This window comes from Perca fluviatilis, chromosome 1, assembly GCF_010015445.1.
Source record: "Perca fluviatilis chromosome 1, GENO_Pfluv_1.0, whole genome shotgun sequence".
Taxonomy (NCBI): domain Eukaryota; kingdom Metazoa; phylum Chordata; class Actinopteri; order Perciformes; family Percidae; genus Perca; species Perca fluviatilis.
Window position 1 is genome coordinate 3226511 of NC_053112.1, and position 20846 is coordinate 3247356.

General features: G+C 40.3%; 2 protein-coding genes across 2 annotated transcripts in view; one reads left to right on the plus strand and one right to left on the minus strand.

Moving 5' to 3' along the window:
• The window catches only part of dzank1 (double zinc ribbon and ankyrin repeat domains 1), an 84158-nt gene that overhangs the window by 50910 nt on the left and 12402 nt on the right, over positions 1-20846 (plus strand). The gene's annotated exons all lie outside the window — the stretch shown is intronic.
• LOC120550954 (CD209 antigen-like protein E) lies at positions 6114-14987 on the minus strand. Its single transcript, XM_039788009.1, has 7 exons — positions 14840-14987; positions 14502-14603; positions 13268-13357; positions 13045-13149; positions 12651-12793; positions 11495-11607; positions 6114-6590 (listed from the first exon to the last, which is right to left on the minus strand). Exons 3-7 carry the CDS (start codon positions 13329-13331, stop codon positions 6446-6448), a joined length of 570 nt encoding a protein of 189 aa, XP_039643943.1. The 5' UTR covers positions 13332-13357; positions 14502-14603; positions 14840-14987; the 3' UTR covers positions 6114-6445.

The window sequence follows — 20846 nt, forward strand, 5'->3', positions numbered from 1 at the left end:
CTACCAGAGAGCTCGTACCAGATCGTTGTACTCCCAGTCACACACATAAACAACAATGGCGCCCCCTGTTAATGCTGTACAGATGCTGGTGAATAACGGTGAGAAATAGAAATAAATAGACAGAAATAGTCAACATAAAGTAATTCCGCACATTGTAATCAAAACAATGCACATACGATTGTGTACTACTACAGGTTATGTTTAATAAATGAAGCCCAGTATATGTTGCAGACTTAAAATCGCTAGTATCAGCTGGCGCTAGCTAACGTCAACAATAGGTAGCCACTAGCTAACGTTAGCTAACGCTAGCTAGAAGGGTTTGTGATGACTTTACCTGGACATTTATGAAGTCTTGAGTCGTGACTTGAGGTCATAACTTACGGGCTAAAAAATGTGCCTGGAACGCAGCATAAGTACATTTACTCCAGAGCTGTCCTTAAGTCCATATGTTGAGTTACTTGTACTTTATAACTTCATATTTGAGGAATATTGTACTTTTTACTCTACTACATTCATCTGTTCCAGCTTTAGTTACTAGTTACTTTAGTTACTCTGCTCCATCCATCTGTTACAGCTTTAGTTACTAGTTACTTTAGTTACTCTGCTCCATCCATCTGTTCCAGCTTTAGTTACTAGTTACTTTAGTTACTCTGCTCCATCCATCTGTTCAGGGGCGGATTGGCCATCGGGAAAACCGGGAACAATCCCGAACGGCCGGTCCATTTCAGGCCGAACCGGCCCGTGGTCAATACGTATTTTATTTTTTTTTCTGTCATACGCGACCGGCCTGGCCGGCCGTTCAGCTGCAGCGGAGCGCTGTGTCTGTGTGTGTGTGTGTGTGTGTGTGTGTGTGTGTGTGTGTTTCAGACCGGGCCAAACCAATACTTTCAGTATTGAGGGGGATACGAGCGGCCCCTCCTAACTTGGACTGATCCTCGTTTTTCCTGACATCCGATTGGCTCAAACTTAAGGCGCAGAAAAAAGAGTTCACTTTCAGTCAGGTTTGGATTTGGTGATGTGAGGTAGGTAGTAGGAGAGAGGAGGAGGAGGAGCAGCAGGAGAGAGGAGGAGAGAGGAAGAGCAGGAAACAGACAGGTAGAGGGGCAGTGTGCAGGGCTGGGTAGGCAATCATATTAATCAAACAGATATTTACATATAGGATAAAATGCCAATAGTTCCACATACTAGATAATAACTTGACTGAAGCACAGATTGAACTAGAAAATGTTTTATTCTTAGTCATATTTATAACTGAGGTTCTTCTCATGCATATGTAGCTGCACAATCAGTAAGCAGAGGCAGGGTCCATCACAGGGGAAGCTGAGCCAGGGAGCCAAGCTTAGAAAGTAGGAGCACACACACACACACACACACACACACACACACACACACAACACACACACACACACACACACACACACACACACACACACAAATCTCTATTTATGGGACTGCATTGTAGTTTTTGAGTATATGAGTGTGAGTATTTGTAACTATTTGATCACTCCAACAGACTGTGCACATGGCATGCTGGTAGTTAGCAGTATACTGTGACTTATGTGTGGTGATTAGGTTTTGCTGACCTGGTTGTGTTCAGTGCAGCGGTGACTTGCTTATACAACCTGAGGAGGCAGGTGTCATCCTGAAGTTTCTTTGAAGGTCTTCCGGCGTAATCTGATTCTCTTTATACCATAAAAACACTTAGAATTAAAATAAATGGCAAAAAAACTTAAACTGCTGTTCTGCACCAAGGGCACTCTGCCCGTAAAGGCCTCTCCATCTTAAAGTCCCGGGCTGAATTTCAGTCCCAGTACGGCCCTGCATCTGTTCCAGCTTTAGTTACTAGTTAAATTTAGTTACTCCGCTACATTCATCTTTTACAGCTTTAGTTACTAGTTACTTTAGTTACTCCGCTATATTCATCTGTTCCAGCTTTAGTTACTATTTACATTTAGTTACTCCGCTACATTCATCTGTTCCAGCTTTAGTTACTAGTTACTTTAGTTACTCCGCTACATTCATCTGTTCCAGCTTTAGTTACTAGTTACTTTAGTTACTCTGCTCCATCCATCTGTTACAGCTTTAGTTACTAGTTACTTTAGTTACTCCACTACTTTCATCTGTTCCAGCTTTAGTTACTAGTTACTTTAGTTACTCTGCTCCATCCATCTGTTACAGCTTTAGTTACTAGTTACATTTAGTTACTCCGCTACATTCATCTGTTCCAGCTTTAGTTACTAGTTACTTTAGTACTCCACTACATTCATCTGTTCCAGCTTTAGTTACTAGTTACTTTAGTTACTCCACTACATTCATCTGTTCCAGCTTTAGTTACTAGTTACTTTAGTTACTAGTTACTTTAGTTACTGGTTACTTTAGTTACTAGTTACTTTAGTTTATAAAATGTGATGTTTGATTCTAAAGTAAACTAGCCGACAATATAACGACTACAGTCAGCTGAGAAGATGAGGTCATTAAACACACAGCTGGTTGGATCCTCTACACTCTCTACAATGGGAGGCTGTTTTAATACTTTCAGTCCAGGACTTTAACTGTAACACAGTGTTTTTACAGTGTGGTATTAGTACTTTTACTGCAGTAAAGGATCTGAATACTTCTTCCCCCGCTTTTCAGCATGCAGAGATCAACTTCAGGTTTTGAAATTAGCCGTGATGGTAACTGACCAACAGACTGGAGGACACATATTCATATTAATAATACTAAATCTAAATCAGTTCTTCACAATGTTGAATCAACGAAACAATAAATTCAAATCCAAACATGCTGAGTTTCTAGAAGTAAAGGGACCAAACCTGCTCTGTGTAGCCGAAGCTAAGGGTTGTAAACAGCGTCCAATAGCTCCCGTTGTCGCTCGTTCTCCTACTATCGTTCTTTCAAACAGCCCAAATATCTCTTCAGCAGCCGCAGTTAGTCGCTGCTCCACCAACGTTCCCAGCATCTGGACACAACCCATTTTACCTCTTTCTCAACATAAAGACACTCTGCTAACCAGTGATGGGAGTAACGCGTTACAAAAGTAACCCAGTTACAGTAATATACTTCGATGGTTGGATTCTACATTTGTGAGATGGACATTCTCCCATTATTTTCAGTTCCTTAGAGACAAGGATAAGAACATTAGAGTCAATCTAAACTCAGATTAAAGAAGTGCTTTCCTTATTCAGCAAGGAAAAGGTTGGTGCAGAACACATTCTTATCTGTGTTAGATATGCACTCTACTTCATCTTTATTGAAAAAACTAGATGTACTATACCACTCAGCCTTGCATTTCATTACAAGTGCAGCAGGTAGGACTCCCCACTGCATTCTGTATGATCTTCACAATGGTCCTCCCTCTCCCTCACAAGGAAAATCCATTCATTGATTTTCACTGCTAAAGCACTAATGGGTAAATTACCCCTCTATTTCAAATTTGCTTACTTACCATAATAGTGTTTACAGGACAAGGTTGTAAAAAACAAAATACTATTAATTATTCCATCAACAAGAACAAAACTTGGTAAAACAGCTTTCTCATCATATGCACCAAATGTCTGGAATGAACTCCAAAACACCTTACATCTAGAATCACTTCCACCTTTCAATACTTTTAAAAGCCTTTTAAAGTCACCTCTGACTGAACAGTGGAATTGCTTTTAACTAGATGCCCTTTACGTTGTATGTCTGTATTAGCTTAAAGTTAAGTGTGATGTCTTGTATGTGTTCTATTATGTAGAGAGATGTGTGATGTAGTATGTAACCTTTGTTCTGTCTTTTATGTATTTTGAGACTCCCTGGGAGAAGAGTTACTGTAATTCAATGCAACTTTTCCTGGTTAAATAAAGAAAATAAATAAAGAAAATGAAAATAAAACTATGTGCGAAACCAAGGGAACTCTATACGTTGAGAAATAGCACAAGTAACTTGAAGAAACAGCTGGACCGGTGCCACGCTAACACTAAGCTAACCGAGAGAGCTGCAGGCGTAGAGAAGAGAAAGAATGACGAGGATGAGAGCGCGGGGAAGAAAAAGAAACAGAAATGAAGTTTCTCTCAGACTGCCATGCTGCTTGAACCCTGAGAGGTGAAGAGACTCATGGCGGAGTATATTGTTGAAGACATGCTGCCTCTATCAACAGTAGAATCGCCGGCTTTTAGAAAGCTCGTGAGCAAAATCCCACGTCAACACCAGAAATGACAAGATCAGATCAGCCATGCCGATGCTATTTAATGTCCAGTATATATACAATATGTATACAAATATTATAGTGATGTATAGCTAGAAGTGATTTACATTTTATCAGCCTTTATTTGGTAGCCTATGTTTTAGCCAATGTTTGGCAAATAGCAGGGTTCCTCTGTGTTTTATTTTTTTAAATCAATTCTAGGCTTTGTTTAGCCTTCATGTTCAAGTTGGACTAAAATGACAGAGTCATATTTCCAGGAGGTCTAATTCTCTAAGAGCACTTTTTGATTCTTTATAAAGCATAAGCTATGTCCTCCAATGCGTGCCAGCTTTGTGCTGTGAACTTGAATTAAAAGAGGATAAAAGAATAAAAAAGGAAAAGAATAAGAGATTTTGCATCTTGTCATCATTAGACTATAGGTTACATAATTGTGGCTTCTAATCTACCAGATTTTGATTCTTTGCCTGCTTTTGTAATTCTGACAGTGATTGTTACTTTTTGTATTGTGCCATGAGCCTTTACTGTGTCTATTGTATTAAGTTCTTAGTAGCCTTAGGGGCCTACACACTCATTATGCTATACATATTGTCCTCGACTGGATATATAATGAGCTGCAGTAAACTCAATTTTAACTTTTTAGAATGCCATGTCATACTTCTCTGGATATTTTGGAAAAAGTAACTCAAAAGTAATGCAAAAGTAGTGTAAGACATTAAAATTCAGAGACCGTAATATTGTAATATAACTAATAACTCTCAGATGACAGTAACTAGTAATCCATAATGTATTACATTTTCGTAACTTGCCCAACGCTGCTGTAACACACCTTTCTGCTAGACGCCATCTGGTTCAAAGTGTGAAGTTAGCCACAGTAAATACTATCACTTCTGGTGCAGATTAGATGCTGAGCTAAAAAAAAATCAAAATAAAATAGTGTTCAAGACTGCCTCAGAAATACACACAAAGAAGATTAATGATTAAAATACACTTTGGAAGAAAGACAAATGCTGTATTACATTTTCAGAGCTCTGAAAAAGTTGTAATATAATAAATGTACATTTCATTATATTATCTAGGCCCTTACAAAAGACATAACAAAACAAAGAGGGACTCAAGATTTCACAATTTGTAATTCCTCACAGGGTTTGTCCAGCCAATAGCAGGAGATAAAACCCTCCCAGAGTCACTGCAGTACCTCTGAAACACCTTCAACCCTGGTTGGTTTAGGGGGGGTTGGGTTACCAAAACTCTGTACTTTTTAGGGTACCAACCGCATTAGGCCGGTAATACCGGGGACCAATTCACATAATCAATCGTAGCAATCTCGGTAAACCTTAGAGCCTGATAATACGTAAGTGTGATCTCCTTGTTCCTCTCTGCATGTTTCCCAGATAGCGGGATCAGCTCTAGACACACAACACACACACACACACACACACACACACACACACACACACACACACACACACACAACAACACACACACACACACACACACACAACACAACACACACACACACACACACACACACACACACAGAGCTACGTCGCCTCTGTAGCTTGTTCAAGTCGCAGCGAGTCACGTTAATGCAAATAAAGCCGTCCCAAGTGTGGTTACACTTTTCAAAATGCCACGCAGACAGCGTCCGCTGCAATATAATATTTTTTTATTTCTATAGCACAATTCAGCAACAAGGCAATTCAAAACTCTTAAAACATAAAACATTAAAGAGCAGTTAAAAACTTTCATGAAAGAAATAAAAAAAATAACAACAGCCTACATTGGAATAAGATACAAATACAAGAATACCAGCTGCAGCGTAAGACATGAATAATGATTTGATTTGATAGGTTGTAGGGATGAGTTGGGGGCAGTGGTGTAGTCTAGTTTATTGTAGTGGGTATACCACAATAGTCTTTGTGCATGATCCAAAGTGTTTGTTGAGTTTGCGGTAACATTACACAATATGTATTTGCGATAAACAAAAAGCTAAAGTGAAAGTTTTGTCCCAAAACAATGTTGTTACGTATCATTGCACATTTTTAAGTGGCTATATGGAAATGCTATTATAATCCTGTAGGACTACAGAGTAAGTGCTCAGGACTTCTAACCAGATTGTGCACTATGAAGGGCAGAGGGACGATATCTATGTAATCCAGGTTATTTAGAACAACACAGAATAAACTACTGAGCAAAATGTTAAAGTCTGATTTGACAAAGCTGATCCCAACACTACACCCCCCTCTGTCATCACAGAGTTCAGTGAATCTCTTTCTCACAGATCCACTTCTTAGGGCCATGATAACTTCCATCATTTCTTCTTTGTCTCCATTTTCCTTGTTGATCGCAACATGTTACAGCGGTAAAGTTACCGTAATCATGAGGCAGTCCTGATGCCCAGAACCTGTCAGAGAAATAAAACGTCCTTTTATTAAACAGCTGAAACTCCTGATTGGTATTCATTTAAAGTAAACTGTTGAATTTAATGTAACATATTTATATTATCTGTTATTAATACAATTATTTCAATAACTAATTTAAGATTGAGCTTTGTAAATCGATGTAATCGTAACAGCTGCCACTGACGGAATGAACTCTTGTCCTTTACTCCCACATCTCTGTTTTCAGTCATTGAAGGTTTTTACTGACAGGAATCATCCCCAAAAAACAAGCTATCACAGGTTTTCTGATATCTAACCAAGATGGTGCCCTTTCTTTGGTTTCTGCTGCTAGAGTCTGTTTTTAAAAGCCCAGCAGCCGGTCCTATAGACTTCACATTTTGATTCAGTCACACACATTAAACTACAGCAGCTGTTCAGGCCTGTGAAAGTTTAACAGATATTAAATCTTTATGGTTTAAGACTTCACTATACATTTATAATGTTTACAGGGAGCTCCTCTGTTGGTGGTTTCAAAGCTGACTCTGGTCCCCGTCTCTCCAGCTTCATCTTCAGACGTCACCCATGGGACTGATGCTCAGGTTTATCTAAAAGGTCTACTAGTCAGCATTTCACTAAAAACTATTGATAGACTCATACAAAAGTAACCCTCTCAATCATCACTTATAACTCACTAGAAGTGTATCCCTGTCTCTTTCTCTCTCTCTCTCTCTCTCTCTCTCTCTCTCTCTCTCTCTCTCTCTCTCTCTCGCTTTCTCTGTCTCTCTCTCTCTCCTTATATATGCTTCCTCTAGGTAATATTATCAGGAAACACTCAATTAACTATCACTGTTACGCAGACGACACCCAATTAAGCCAGATGAAAGTGGTCAGTTAGCTAAACTTCAAGCGTGTATTAAAGATATAAAATCCTGGATGACCCACAATTTCCTGATGTTAAACTCAAACAAAACTGAAGTTATTGTGATGGGACCAACGCACCTCCGAAATTCATTATCTAAAGATATAGCTACTCTGGATGGTATTGCCCTGGCCTCCAGCACTACTGTCAGAAATTTAGGAGTTAGTTTTGATCAGGATATATCCTAGCCACGCCCAAAACAAACCTCAAGAACAGCCTTTTTCCATCTTCGTAACATTGCCAAAATTAGGAATATCCTGTCTCAAAATGCTGAAAAGCTAGTCCATGCATTTGTTACTTCCAGGCTAGATTACTGCAATTCCTTACTATCAGGTTGCTCAAATAAGTCCATTAAGACTCTCCAGCTGATCCAGAATGCTGCAGCACGTGTTCTGACGAGAACTAAGAGAAGAGATCATATTTCTCCTGTGTTGGCTTCTCTGCACTGGCTTCCTGTGAAATCTAGGATCGAATTTAAAATCCTCCTCCTGACCTACAAAGCTCTAAATGGTCAAGCACCATCATACCTAGAAGAGCTCTTAGTACCTTATTGTCCTAGTAGAGCACTGTGCTCCCAGAATGCAGAGCTACTTGTGGTTCCTAGAGTCTCTAAAAGTAGACTGGGGGCCAGAGCCTTCAGATTTCAGGCTCCGCTCCTGTGGAACCAGCTCCCACTTTGGGTTCGAGGGCCATCTGCTCCTCTTCGTAGTCATCAGTTTTATTTATTATATAATCAATAATATAGCGAGAGTAGAGGGAGGCAGGCCAGTACAGCCCGATCCGGTTGGGGAGAGTTCTATCCCGACCAGGCACCTCTCTTTAACCTGCCTCTCTTAGTTATGCTATTATAATTCTAGACTGCCGGGGAAGTTCCTTCCTTCATGTGACACACTGCGCTGCTCTCTCATCTCTGTTTCCACTTGTTTCCTTTTGTATGCATCCTGTCCCAGAACTGCTTGTTACTAACCTAGCTCCTTACATAAGAGTCCTTATGTTTCTTCTTCGCAGAGCAAAACTCTGCGATTCCCTGCAATTCCCGGCCGCATCCTGCTGCGTCCACCGCATCCACCCATGCTCTGCAGCGCCACGTTACATCCCGCAACGCCCTGCTGTGATGTTCATATGCACAGAGTAGTCAGGATCCGGTATAGGAGACTGCACTACTCAGTATGACATGATGTGCCCTGCTATGACATGAACTTCCACGATGACCTTCAAAGTCACTGTTCCATTATCTTTAATGTGACTATTATTGCCACTGTTCATCACACCCCCAACCAGCCCATCAGACACTGCCTACCAAGAGTCTGGGTCTGCCGAGGTTTCTTCCTAAAAGGGAGTTTCTCCTCGCCACTGTCGCAATAGCCACTGCTAATGCTTGCTCTTGAGGGAATTACTGTAATTGTTGGGGTTTTGGGAATTTAGTGTGGTCTAGACCTACTCTATCTGTAAAGTATCTTGAGATAACACTGTTATGATTTGATACTATAAATAAAATTGAATTGAATTCAATTGAGTGAATGGCAGATTGAGTGTGGAGAGCGTGGTTTGTGCTGATTTCTTTCAGCGTGTGTGAGTTTATCTTACTCTTTTTTCTCTTTTTTTGTGTATGTGTACGTGTATATTTCTTTTCATTAGTTAGTGGTGTGTTTCGAGTTTTGGTGGTTTGGTGGTGGTGTAACTGGCGGTGTGTCTTTGTTTGGCACAATGCTGGTGGCGCTAGCCGCTGCGGCTGAGTTTGAGAAGCTGACTCGCCGTCATGTGATTAAACTCAGCCCAGTTGTACAATGTTCTGTGGAGGAGGCAGGTTTAGCGGTGGGAGAGGTGGTTGGGTTCAGCAGCATTAAGTCTGCTTCCCGTATGAACGGAGCAATCGTTATCTTCCTGGACAGTACCACTAAAGTAAGCGAGGTGGTGGAGAACGGTGTAGTGATCCAAGACACTTTACCTCCCGTTCTCCCACTGGTTAGTCCGGCCATAAGGGTAACGATCTCAAATGCTCCATTCATTAAAAATGAAATGTGGGCTGTCTCTCTGGAGAATGCCTCAGGAAAAGCTTTTTACGGTCTGATGGTGAAAACACTGAATAGGACCAAGCTGAATAGACGGACTGACACTTCAAGGAGGAGTCACCTTGGTCTTGATCCAAGTTTTAGACCTGCTTGGAGGTATGGAGGCATGCAGTGGGTTTCTACTCAGAGCTTTACAGCAGTGAGTACAAAGAAGAAGAACTGTTTGAATCCTTCTGTGAAGGGTTGCCCAAAGTCCCAGAAGACTTTAAGTGCTTGAAGAACCACTGGCATTGCAGGAACTGTTCTCAGCCCTGCAGAGTATGGAGGGGGGGAAGGCCCCGGGCATTGATGGGATCCCAATGGAGTTTTACAAGGAGTCCTGGAGGGACTTGGGTGAAGATCTTTTAATGTTTTTTAATGAGAGTTTTAAAGACATGTAGCTACCGCTAAGTTGCAGGAGAGCAGTTATAACTCTCTTACCGAAGAAAGGGGATCTACAAGAGATGAGAAACTGGCGTCCTGTGTCTTTTCTACGTACACACTATAAAATCCTGTCCAAAGCATTGGCCAACAGACTGAGAGAGGTGCTGGAGATGGTAATCCATGAAGACCAGACATACGGTGTAGGTCCATCTTGGACAATGTGTCCTTAATTAGAGATATTTTGGACATCTATAGTTCTTTGGGTATTGAAACTGGTCTTATTTCATTGGACCAGGAAAAGGCTTTGATCGGGTTGAGCACCTTTATCTCTGGAAAACTCTATTGGACTGTAGTCCCCCGGACCAACCCTGGGGACTACAGTCCAATACAAGAACAGGCCAAGTGCATTGAACAAACTAACGACTGGATGTGCCGTCAATTTTCTTAAACTAAATGAAGAAAAAACTGAGGTCATTATTTTTGGAGCAAAAGATGAACGATTAAAAGTCTGCGCTCATCTTCAAACAACAATGTTAAAAACAACAGACAAAGCCAGAAATCTTGGTGTAATTTACTGGGGACTTTTTTAAATGTGATGGACTCTAAGTATGTGGACTTGTATACTGTCAAAGGAAAGGTTGTGTACAAATAGTGTGTAAAATTTCTTAACAGAGATAAACTGGATTTAACAAAAAGTAAACAAAGTGTGGAGACAGAGACTGGGTGTGGACACAGTGTGGAGACAGAGACTGGAGTTTTTTTTTTATAAATCTCTTCTGAAGAAAAGGACTGGAGATTTACAGTGGAGGATTTTACATGGAGCCATTGCTATAAATGCTTTGATTTCTGTGATCAAGCCAACAGTTTTAAGTGGTTGTCCATTCTGTGGCAAAGTACAGACAGTTTTTCACAGTTTTTACGAATGCCAGAGACTTTGGAAGCTGTTTGATGTGCTCGAGAAGTTTTTTATACGCTTTGGTGAGAAGCGGTCTAAGGTTGCTTTAAGTTTTGGAGCCGGCTATAAAAAAGCAGATGCCTTTAAATGGCAATTACTTATTCTGATTGTAGGAGAGGTTAAATTGTCCATCTACAGTAGCAGGAAGAATAAAGTGGAGGACAGGGCAGGACAGGAAGCACTTCCTGTTTTCATCTCTTTAATGAAAGATAGAGTCTGGCTTGATTTTAGGTTTCATAAAGAAATGAATAACATTGATGAGCTTCTCAAACAGTGGTGCTATAAATATGCATTATGTTCTGAAGTAGGAGATGATTTAATATTTGTCAGAATATTTAGGTAGGGATGTGATTGTTTGTCGTGTAAATTACCTGTTTTTTAGGTGTATATTTTCTGTGGCCCTATTTATTGTGATGGAAAAAATGGTTTTTTTTTGGTGTTTCTAGTTTTTAAAATAAAGATTTATAAAAAATCAAAAATCTCTTTCTCTCTCTCTCAAACACTAATTGTAAAAAGCAGCTTTAACTCAGCATCCTTCTATTTAAAACACTTATTTTAGTGACAAACAGTGAATTTGATGGACTAGTGATGAAAACAAAAACCTTTAAAATGTCTCACGTTTCTGTCAGCGGTGATCCGTCGACCCATTGCCATTTGTATTCTCCTTGTCTCCGTCCATACCTTAGACCAATCCAGTACTCTCCATCCTTACTCAGCTCAGTGACAAACTTCTAGAAGTTGACAAGAGACATAAATCATTTCTCTGTTCACAGTTCAACATTTGTGATGTAGTAAAGTCATTGTGTGACTGCATCTAAAGGAAAGAGAAAATGTATTGCAAGAAAAAATCCCCCCATGATGCATCAATCAGACACACTAATCAGTGTTTCCTCTATATTGATTTATTAGTGGCGGCCCACCATGGCAAAATTTCTGCCACCATGGTATCAGAAATAGGGCTGTACAAAAAATGTAGTCGCGGTTGCCTTTTAAATTATCCTGCCACTCACATTGCAATTTAACAACAAGTAGAACTATTCAGAGGTTCTTGGCCCATCCAGTTTAACTCCACATACTGTTGTGTTGATGTAGTTTAGTGTCAAAACATTCACTTTCTTCCGAGTCCACTATTAAACCAACAGCTCCACCAAAAATGTCACGTTAGAAATCCGTTCTAAGTGTAGACCTGTTATAGATGTTAAGTGCCCTATAGTTCCTCAAAAATACATATCAATCACAACTGTAAATATGCCTCATTGTGTGTGAATAGAGGTGAATAAATATATTTGTTTGTGTTGCAGCGAAGTGTCAGTTCTGTTTCACACGTAAAACATTTGGCGGCGGGACCTGCCCCCACTGCTAAAATAAATCCTAAAGGAAACACTGCTAATCATACACAAATAACCAACCATAGTTTCGAACTATTTAGAACAACAACAAACAACATGGAAAATCTTGACAAACAGACTGTGGTTTTAGTTTTAGTTTTTGTCACTTTGACAATCAGCCTCAACAAACACAACAGGGATCCCTCAGTCCACCACACACTGAGGACTGGACTCAACAGCATGACAGAAAACATTATTAACAGAGGGAAGTGAAGAAAGACATTTATAATCAGCAAAGAAACAGAGAATGCATGAGGAACTGCACCGCTAGTGCTCAGAAGGCAGTTAGCATTTCAAGTTTTTTTTTTAATATTTAAAAATATGATATATTATATTTTTATTTAAATATTTCCATTCTAAGATCACTCATAAACAAACACCCTAACCTGTTCCTCTTCGTTGTTTATGACGACCAGATGTGCTCCACTCTGCTCACAGTCATCTCTGCTTCCATACCAATACTTCCTCTTTTCAGATTTAAAGTAAAAACTGCATCCAAATCTCTTCCATCTGTCCGGACAGAGCTTCTCTTAAAGTCAAACAAATGTAGTTTCACTATTTAAAGATCTTTCATGTTTCCCTGTCAGGATGTTTACTCTGTAAATACGTTTCACTCAGGTTTTACATCTCATTAGCAACTGACTGTCTCACAGAAATATTCACATCATCAGCAAAACAGTTTAAAAGTATGAAACTGTTTAATCAACGATAAATACACAATCAAGTTCTATGATGTAAATGTGTATAATACAGGTGTTTACTGATCTTAAACTTTCTCACCTTTAATTCTGGTCTTCAGCGTCTTTACTTCATCCTGTAACTGACTGAGATTTACACTCAGTGTTTCATAGCTGCTCTGTAACTGACTGATTTCGATGGATTTGTCTTGAGATAAACAGCAATAGATAAAAGTTAGACAGTTTGAATAAATTGAATTTGAGATTTTTTATAGACAGTGTGAAGTTTGATCCTGTGTCTTATGGTGATTTAAAACCTTTCTTACCAGAAACGTTGCTCTGGATCTGGCTGTAGTTGCTGCTTAGTTGGTCAAATCTGGTCTGCAGCATCTCGTATCTGGTCTGCAGCAAAGTGACTGAAATATAAGCTAAGGTTTAAGCCTTTATGATTGATTCACTCCATGGTGTTGCAGCAGCACGCAACAGAAATAAGTACAGTTACATAGAGAAAGGTAATAAAAAAATTGTATACAATTTAAAACTATAAAAGAGCAAAAAGACTCAAAAATATCTGGTGAAAAATACAACAAAATAAGAAACAGACCAACAACACTAAATCATTCTGCTTTAAACTAAAGACGGAAATAATTAACTTCCTGCGCACAATGAAATATCACTTTGACTATGAATGAATTGAAAAAATAAAACAGGAAAAACTACAACTGAAAACCACAACCATGACCATGGGCGTCAGTTTGGTTTGAAATGTGCTGGGGACAGAGATGCATTCGGAAGTGCATTTTCAGAAGTGCTGGGTACAATGACACATTCATTTTGTATCCCTCTTTCGCACAGGGTCATGTTTTGAAAGACACTGTCCTGTAGCTTACTGATGTAAATTAATAAAAATGTATACAAAAATGTGATGATGTCCGACACGTTTTATGAAGAAGAAAGCCTTTAGTTTTCAAAAAGACATATGACCCACTATGTTTTGCTCCATGTACCATGTTGACAATGTGACATGACGTGCCATCAGACTCAGAGAGAGGAGCTGCGCTGAATTACAAAAAAAACAAACTTCTGGAGTACAAAATGACTCATGACGAAATCTGATAGGTACGCGTACCCACCGTCCCCACCGAAATCGACGCCTATGACCATGACAGTATCAAGTGTGAAAAAGAACCAAAACAAGCTCCGTTTTAGCACACATGTCACTTTAACACCCCTCCCAAAAAAAAAACAGTCTGCTCTGATTGGCTTATGAAAAGGAATAGTTAGTGGTGAAGCTGTGGGTGGAGATACTTAGATGGGGGCGGTATTTTCTAATGAGTCTGCATGAGAAAGAGGAAAGGGAGTCAAATGTGAATAGCTTGTTGAATCACATGTTTTATGATCTAGGCAGCTTACAACAATCTGACTGGGTTGTCCTATTTCACAGTTGGGATTGGTAGTCACTCCAAATACCAAAACATATTTGCACGAGCACTGAAAATGTATTTCATGATATTTCTCCTTTAAGATATGACAGTTTGTATTAAAAACATAATTACTCACAGCGAACGAAGAGTCCAGCCAATACCAGAAGATAAAACCCTCCCAGAGTCACTGCAGTAGCTCTGAAGCACCTTCTGTTGCAGGCTGCAGGATTGCGTGGTCCTACAGAGACAAAATACATCCAGAACATGTTTTACTGTTTGAAGTTTGAACGATAAGAATAATGACTTACGAGGCACCAGATTACATCACCAAGACACCTGATAAATACTCACAGTGAATGGTAACTAATGGTGGATTGATTAATTATGAATTAACACTCAATGTCTAGTTTAAATAAAGCCTCACAGAAACTGAAATGAACTTCCCCTTTACAACAATCATCATTTCAGACTTACTGGCTCTTTGTGGCTTGAGTTCAGCGTAAAGCTCTTCATCCTCTAAGATCTTCAGCTGATTCTCCTCCTCCTCTCCACTGTTCTCTTTGACGTTTCTGGTATATCTCACATTGAAGCTCAAACGTGGCGCAGCAAGAGCATGTACAGCCATCTTGACAAACTGAACTGAACCTATGATTAGGAACTGTCTATGTTTGTGTTGAGCAATCATTTAACACAGGAAGTGGCAGCAGCACAAACCACTAAGACAGGTACACACACTAATACATTTTTACTGTTAGATGAAAAGTCCCACTTAACTTAAAAAGTTGACTCAGTTTTAGGCATTCAGTCGTTTGGGAATCAGTATAATGAAACCCTTCAGATAAACATTATAAAAGTATATTAAAGTTAAGTAAAGCTAATAAAATAAAGATGTTTATTCCTGATTGTAAAAATTAGGAAATACCCACACAGTATCAGTGCATAGCTGCATTCACACGTCTCTCTGACACAAGAACTTTGACGTAACTACAGTTTTGTTTTGTTCTGTTCAGATCCGTTTTATATTTGTTAATTATTTCAGTGAGTTTACATTACATTAGTAATACATCAGTGAGCCTGATTTCACTCTTTTCGTCCGGATGTCTGTCCCCTTCCTCTGTCTCTGTGTTGGCGTTCTAACCTCCGGTGGATTTGTGAGGACTATGGTTAACTGCTCCTCAGATCTCTGCAGGGTAAATCCAGACAGCTAGCTAGACTATCTGTCCAATCTGAGTTTTCTGTTGCACGACTGAAACTACTTTTGAACGTAAAGATGTTCCACCAAAACAAGTTCCTTCCTGAGACTATTTAGCAGAGGCACCGTGGCTCCGTCCGGAGCTTAGCACCGCCCCACGATGATTGTGATTGGTTTAAAGAAATGTCAATAAACCAGAGCACAATTTTCTCCCATCCAGGAATGCTGTGTGGACTAGCCAGACCTTCCTCCAGTGTGCTTTGGAGGAGGGTCTGACAAAGCGAGACTATTGTTAAACAACCACCAACGTGGACACAAACTGTAACATTTGTTGCCTGCAGCGGTTTCTTTCTCCCCCTGTATGTAGGAGGACACATCAACTTATCTGCTATGTGACTCTAGCGCCTCCTGCTGGACAAACAGTCTGCTGAATGAAGGAAAGAGAGGCAGCTTTCATCATGTTTCACTTCCAAAAATCTATCAGATACTAAAGTTTTATCAGCACGCAGCAGCTGCAGAACATTCTGCAGATTGTAATCAAATTAAAACTCAACACATCTCCAAAGATAAAACACACACAGATATCCACATACAGACACCCACACACAGAAACACGCAGACACACACACACACCTACATTCTGCAAGAACTGACCAACTGTATATGAAACAGACTTTAGTTTAACACACAGTCAAGATTTTCGGAATTATTTTACAGTTTGTCAGAATTTCTGTGTTGTACATTTCTTCAGAAAAGCCATAAAACAGTCACATTTCTTTATCATAACATAACAAAAGTACAGTTTGATTGAGTCAGTTTTGTCGGAGAGTCACCGCTGTAATAACTCCCCCCCCTTCAGCAGATACTGCCCGGGTGCCTTTGAGCCAGGCATGGCGCTGCAGACTGAAACCATCTCTTCAGTACTAACAGAACTCAAAGCATGTGTGAAATAAAAGTTTCTGTCACTTTAGGAAGTTCTGATGTTTGATCAGAATGTCCGTTGGCTTTTTATTAGTTATTTGATGCTATAAAAACAGGCTGAAACCTCATGATTGACAGCTGGGACTGACTCCTGATTGGCCCTGTGGGCGTGTGGTCGGGACTTGGATACCACAGCAAAATATTTCAACTTTTGTCTGAAATCTTCAGACTTTTTTTCTTGTAATATTCTGACATTTATTCTCCAACTAGAACGAGTTTTTTTTCCCAAAACATTTTGTGACTTGTTTTGTTTTCCTCCTCCTTATAGTCCTGAGCCCGAATCTTAAAATAATCAAAGTTTTACATTTTCCAAATCAGACTATTTTTCCTCAAAATATTAAATTTTTCTGTTCTCAGCATCTCAGGTGGAGAAAGAGGCGCGGCCACTCGGTGCTCTCCACCGGATAGTATTTATCATAGAAGTCCAGGATGTATTCCTCCGCTTTGAAACCAAACTTCTGATAAAGCAGCAAAGCGGGATTACTGGCCGAACGTGCAGCGTCACGTCCTTCCCCATGCACGTCTCACACACACACACATGCACACACAAACATCAGGTCTGAGACACACAAATATTACTGCCAGCAGTGGGCAGAGTCTCCACAAAGAGTTGATTAATCACTGCAATAGAGGGTGACAATTTTTCGGGACTCCCGTGGGTCACGGGAGTCAATCTCACTGTCCGGTAACGTGATAGGACAGAATAGAGCAGAGAAATCAACGGGAGCAGACGGAGCCGGAGATTAAATAAAAAATGCCGCTGCAATGCGGTGAGTGCGTAAAGATTACAAGGCATTCCTAGGCTACTTAGTATGTTGAAGGCAGTGATTCTTCTAACCTACCCTAAATCGATAAATGTGTGTTTTGAGTGTGAGAAGATCTCCGTTAGGAATGAAGTAATGAAATCGCCTAGGTCTGCAGGTAATGCATGTTACCTAGGCCTGCAGGTAGGGATGTAACAGTATGAAAATGTAACCTCAAGGTTATAGTGACCAAAATTATCACAGTTTTCAGTATTATCACGGTATTTTTAAAAATGTGTTCAGTATGTTCAGAAAGCACTGATAGGCCTACACAAGCTGAAATAGTTTCAAAAAGTGTAACCGTGTTCATTAAATTACAAAAATATAGGCAATAGGCTTGTAAAAACTATTGCAAACTGGCTGCTGAAACACCGGCCCACTGTAGGGGGTCCGGTAAGAACCTGAACCAGAGAGATCTGACTCTGAGATCCAGGCAGATTTATTTACAACTCCAACATGAAGTTAACTATGAAGTTGTATTTGACGTTACATGTGAAGTTGGATGTGGTTCTGAAATATAAGAAAATAATAATGCACATTAATAAACATCTGACTTACTATGAACATTATTTACCAAAACTAAATGTTATAGCCACCAGCATATAACAAGAAACAATACTAAGAATTACATTAATTTCTCTGTAATAATTAACATAAATGCAACATATTGCTCAATGCTCAGTAACACAAAACTGAGAATAAGCCACATCTATTACAGCACACATATCCATAATGGACTAAACAGTGTAATACACCATTATTAATAGCTAAGCATGTGGCTCCACAGGCTAGTCTGTTTACTGGCGATTGCACGTTGCTAGCAAATTGCCCTAACATAACCTCAATATCAACATGTGGCTGCACAAGTAATATTAAACAATCTGCACATCTATCAGCTATGCAATAAGAAACACAGCAACAGCAATATTATCAAGGCGATAATCTCTCTCTCTCTCTCTCTCTCTCTCTCTCTCTCTCTCTCTCTCTCTATCTCTCTATCTACAAATATAAGTCACGTCATAACATGGGATAATTCCACATCGTAACAGAACACTTATTGAAGATAGCGAGGCAGTAAAACCCATGACAGTTTAGCAAGCTACAGAATAGTTTTAACTTAAGTTCTGGGCTACCCACATCACTTCAACAAGTCTGAAAACGGGAAAGAATTAAAAAGAAATAAGTCTGTTAAACAGCTGCTACACTGTCGCAGTGCACTCAGACAGGAGAAAGACCTGCAGGCCTAGGTAACATGCATTACCTGCAGACCTGCAGGCCAACTTTAGGAGCCTCGGATGAAGCTGGGAATAATTAAACACAGGGTTTCCACACCGTGGTAATCCACCGCGATAATAAGAATATTTTAAATGAAAACCGTCAACATTTTTACTGTGGTTTACCATTACACCAGTAATCGTTACATCCCTACCTGCAGGTAATGTATGTATAATGTAGGGCTGCAGGTAATGCATGTATAGTGTAGGCCTGCAGGCAATGCATGTATAGTGTAGGCTTGCAGGTGATGCATTCTACCTAGGTCTACAGGTAATGCATGCTACCTAGGTTTGCAGGTAATGCATGTTACCTAGGCCTGCAGGTAATGTATGTATAGTTTAGGCCTGCAGGTAATGCATATTACCTGGGCCTGCAGGTAATGCATGTTAACTAGACCTGCAGGTAATGCATGTTACCTAGGTCTGCAGGTAATGCATGTTACCTAGTCCTGCAGTTAATGCATGTTACCTATAGACCTGCAGGTGCTACCTAGGTCTACAGGTAATGCATGCTACCTAGGCCTACAGATAATGCATGCTACCTAGGCCTGCAGGTAATGCATGTTACCTAGGTCTGTAGGTAATGCATGTATAGTGCAGCCTAAATTTCCGAGGCAACCTCAGTGATTTGACCGTGATTAACCAAAAATGCTAAAGGGGGGCAACAGAGTCTGATAACTTTCAGGTTATCAGGACATGATGGGAGTATTTACGTGTGCTCAGGATGGGATGGGAGCGACAATTGATTCCTGTGTCACCCTCTACTCTGCAGCTCTCCTCACCTGGATGAGGTGGTAGATCATGTCTGACTCACCTGGATGAGGTGGTAGATCATGAAGGTGCCGATGCCTGCTTGCCTCCACTCGGGATGGACCAGCAGGAAGGAGATGTACGCCTCGTTGTACTTGACGTCAGGAACCATGAAACCAAAGCCGATCACCACTTTCTTATAGAGAGCGACCACGCTGAAGTCTGGGTACTGCAGACACTCTGACAGGTCCACACCTGGGGGACCAGAGCCAATCAAATGCTCCAGAACTGTGAAATCAGGCGCGTAGTCAGTAAAGTGGGTGGGCCAGGGTGGCACTGGCCGTGCGCTTGTGACTTACAATGACTTACAAATAATACATAACAGCTACATGTGTATGCACTATACAGGATTTACCCTATTGTACTTTATCGACAGGAATTGATAGGTCAAACAGCAAACAGCCACCCACAAATAGTCTATAAACAAAGCATCAGGCTGGCTTTGACATTTCACATGAACAACGGTTAAAGTTACTCAGGCTACCGAAGAATACCATAATTCCTCGGTTCAATTAGACCTAAGCGACACCCCAAGCTTCCATCCTTAACCGGTTTGCCAGGATCATGTTAGCATTTGAACAGAGTGCTGTGTGTCCACAGTGTGTGCAGACTGTAGTTACTGTTACTGAGGCCTTTTGGAGGAGCAACACTTACATTTTAGTTTGTGATCTCCCTGCAGGGGAAACAGTCTCTAACATGTTCCATTTGAGCTTCAACTTTACTCTGCAAACAAAAGTGTATTGGGAGTTGCACCTGGAATTGCCTCCAGCCTGAAAATAAAGAAGAACTTTGCTATTAAAATGTGAAAAGGTGAAGTGAAAAACATGCAGCTGTTACTTGTATCTATTCTGAAAGGATGCAGCCAATGGCCAAGTGTGACTTTGCTCAAGATGCAAAGGCATCATACTGTCAGCTATTCCATCAACCAATAGAAATCTCTCTCAAGGGTTAAAGATGATACAAGGGTTAACAAACAGCCATGTATATGGGCTCTTCCAGTCTCTCCACTGCTGGCTGTTGCAGTTTAACGGGAGAGAGGAGCGAGAGGGGTTAGGGTTATGACCGGCCTCTGACGAGCTGTCCACCACCATCTTCAGCCAGAGAGGACATTATTTCTTCAGCTTCTTCTGGCGTTGTCACCCGACGGGAGGTGAATTGGTCGTATGTAACGTCCATCGCTACACAGTTTCTTAGTAAAACCAAAATCAATTAAACTGCCTTGTTTTCTATTTGCCATGGCTATATGATGCTAACTGCAGAATGGATTTCAAGGACTTTGCGCGCCAATTAATGGCCTCCAACGTTTATATTTTTTCTACGAGTCTTTGAGTTATCATGTACGAAACATGAGCTGAATTTTCACCGCAGCGCCTTGATGCTCATGACAAAAACAGCATGTATAGTATAGTATATAGTATAGT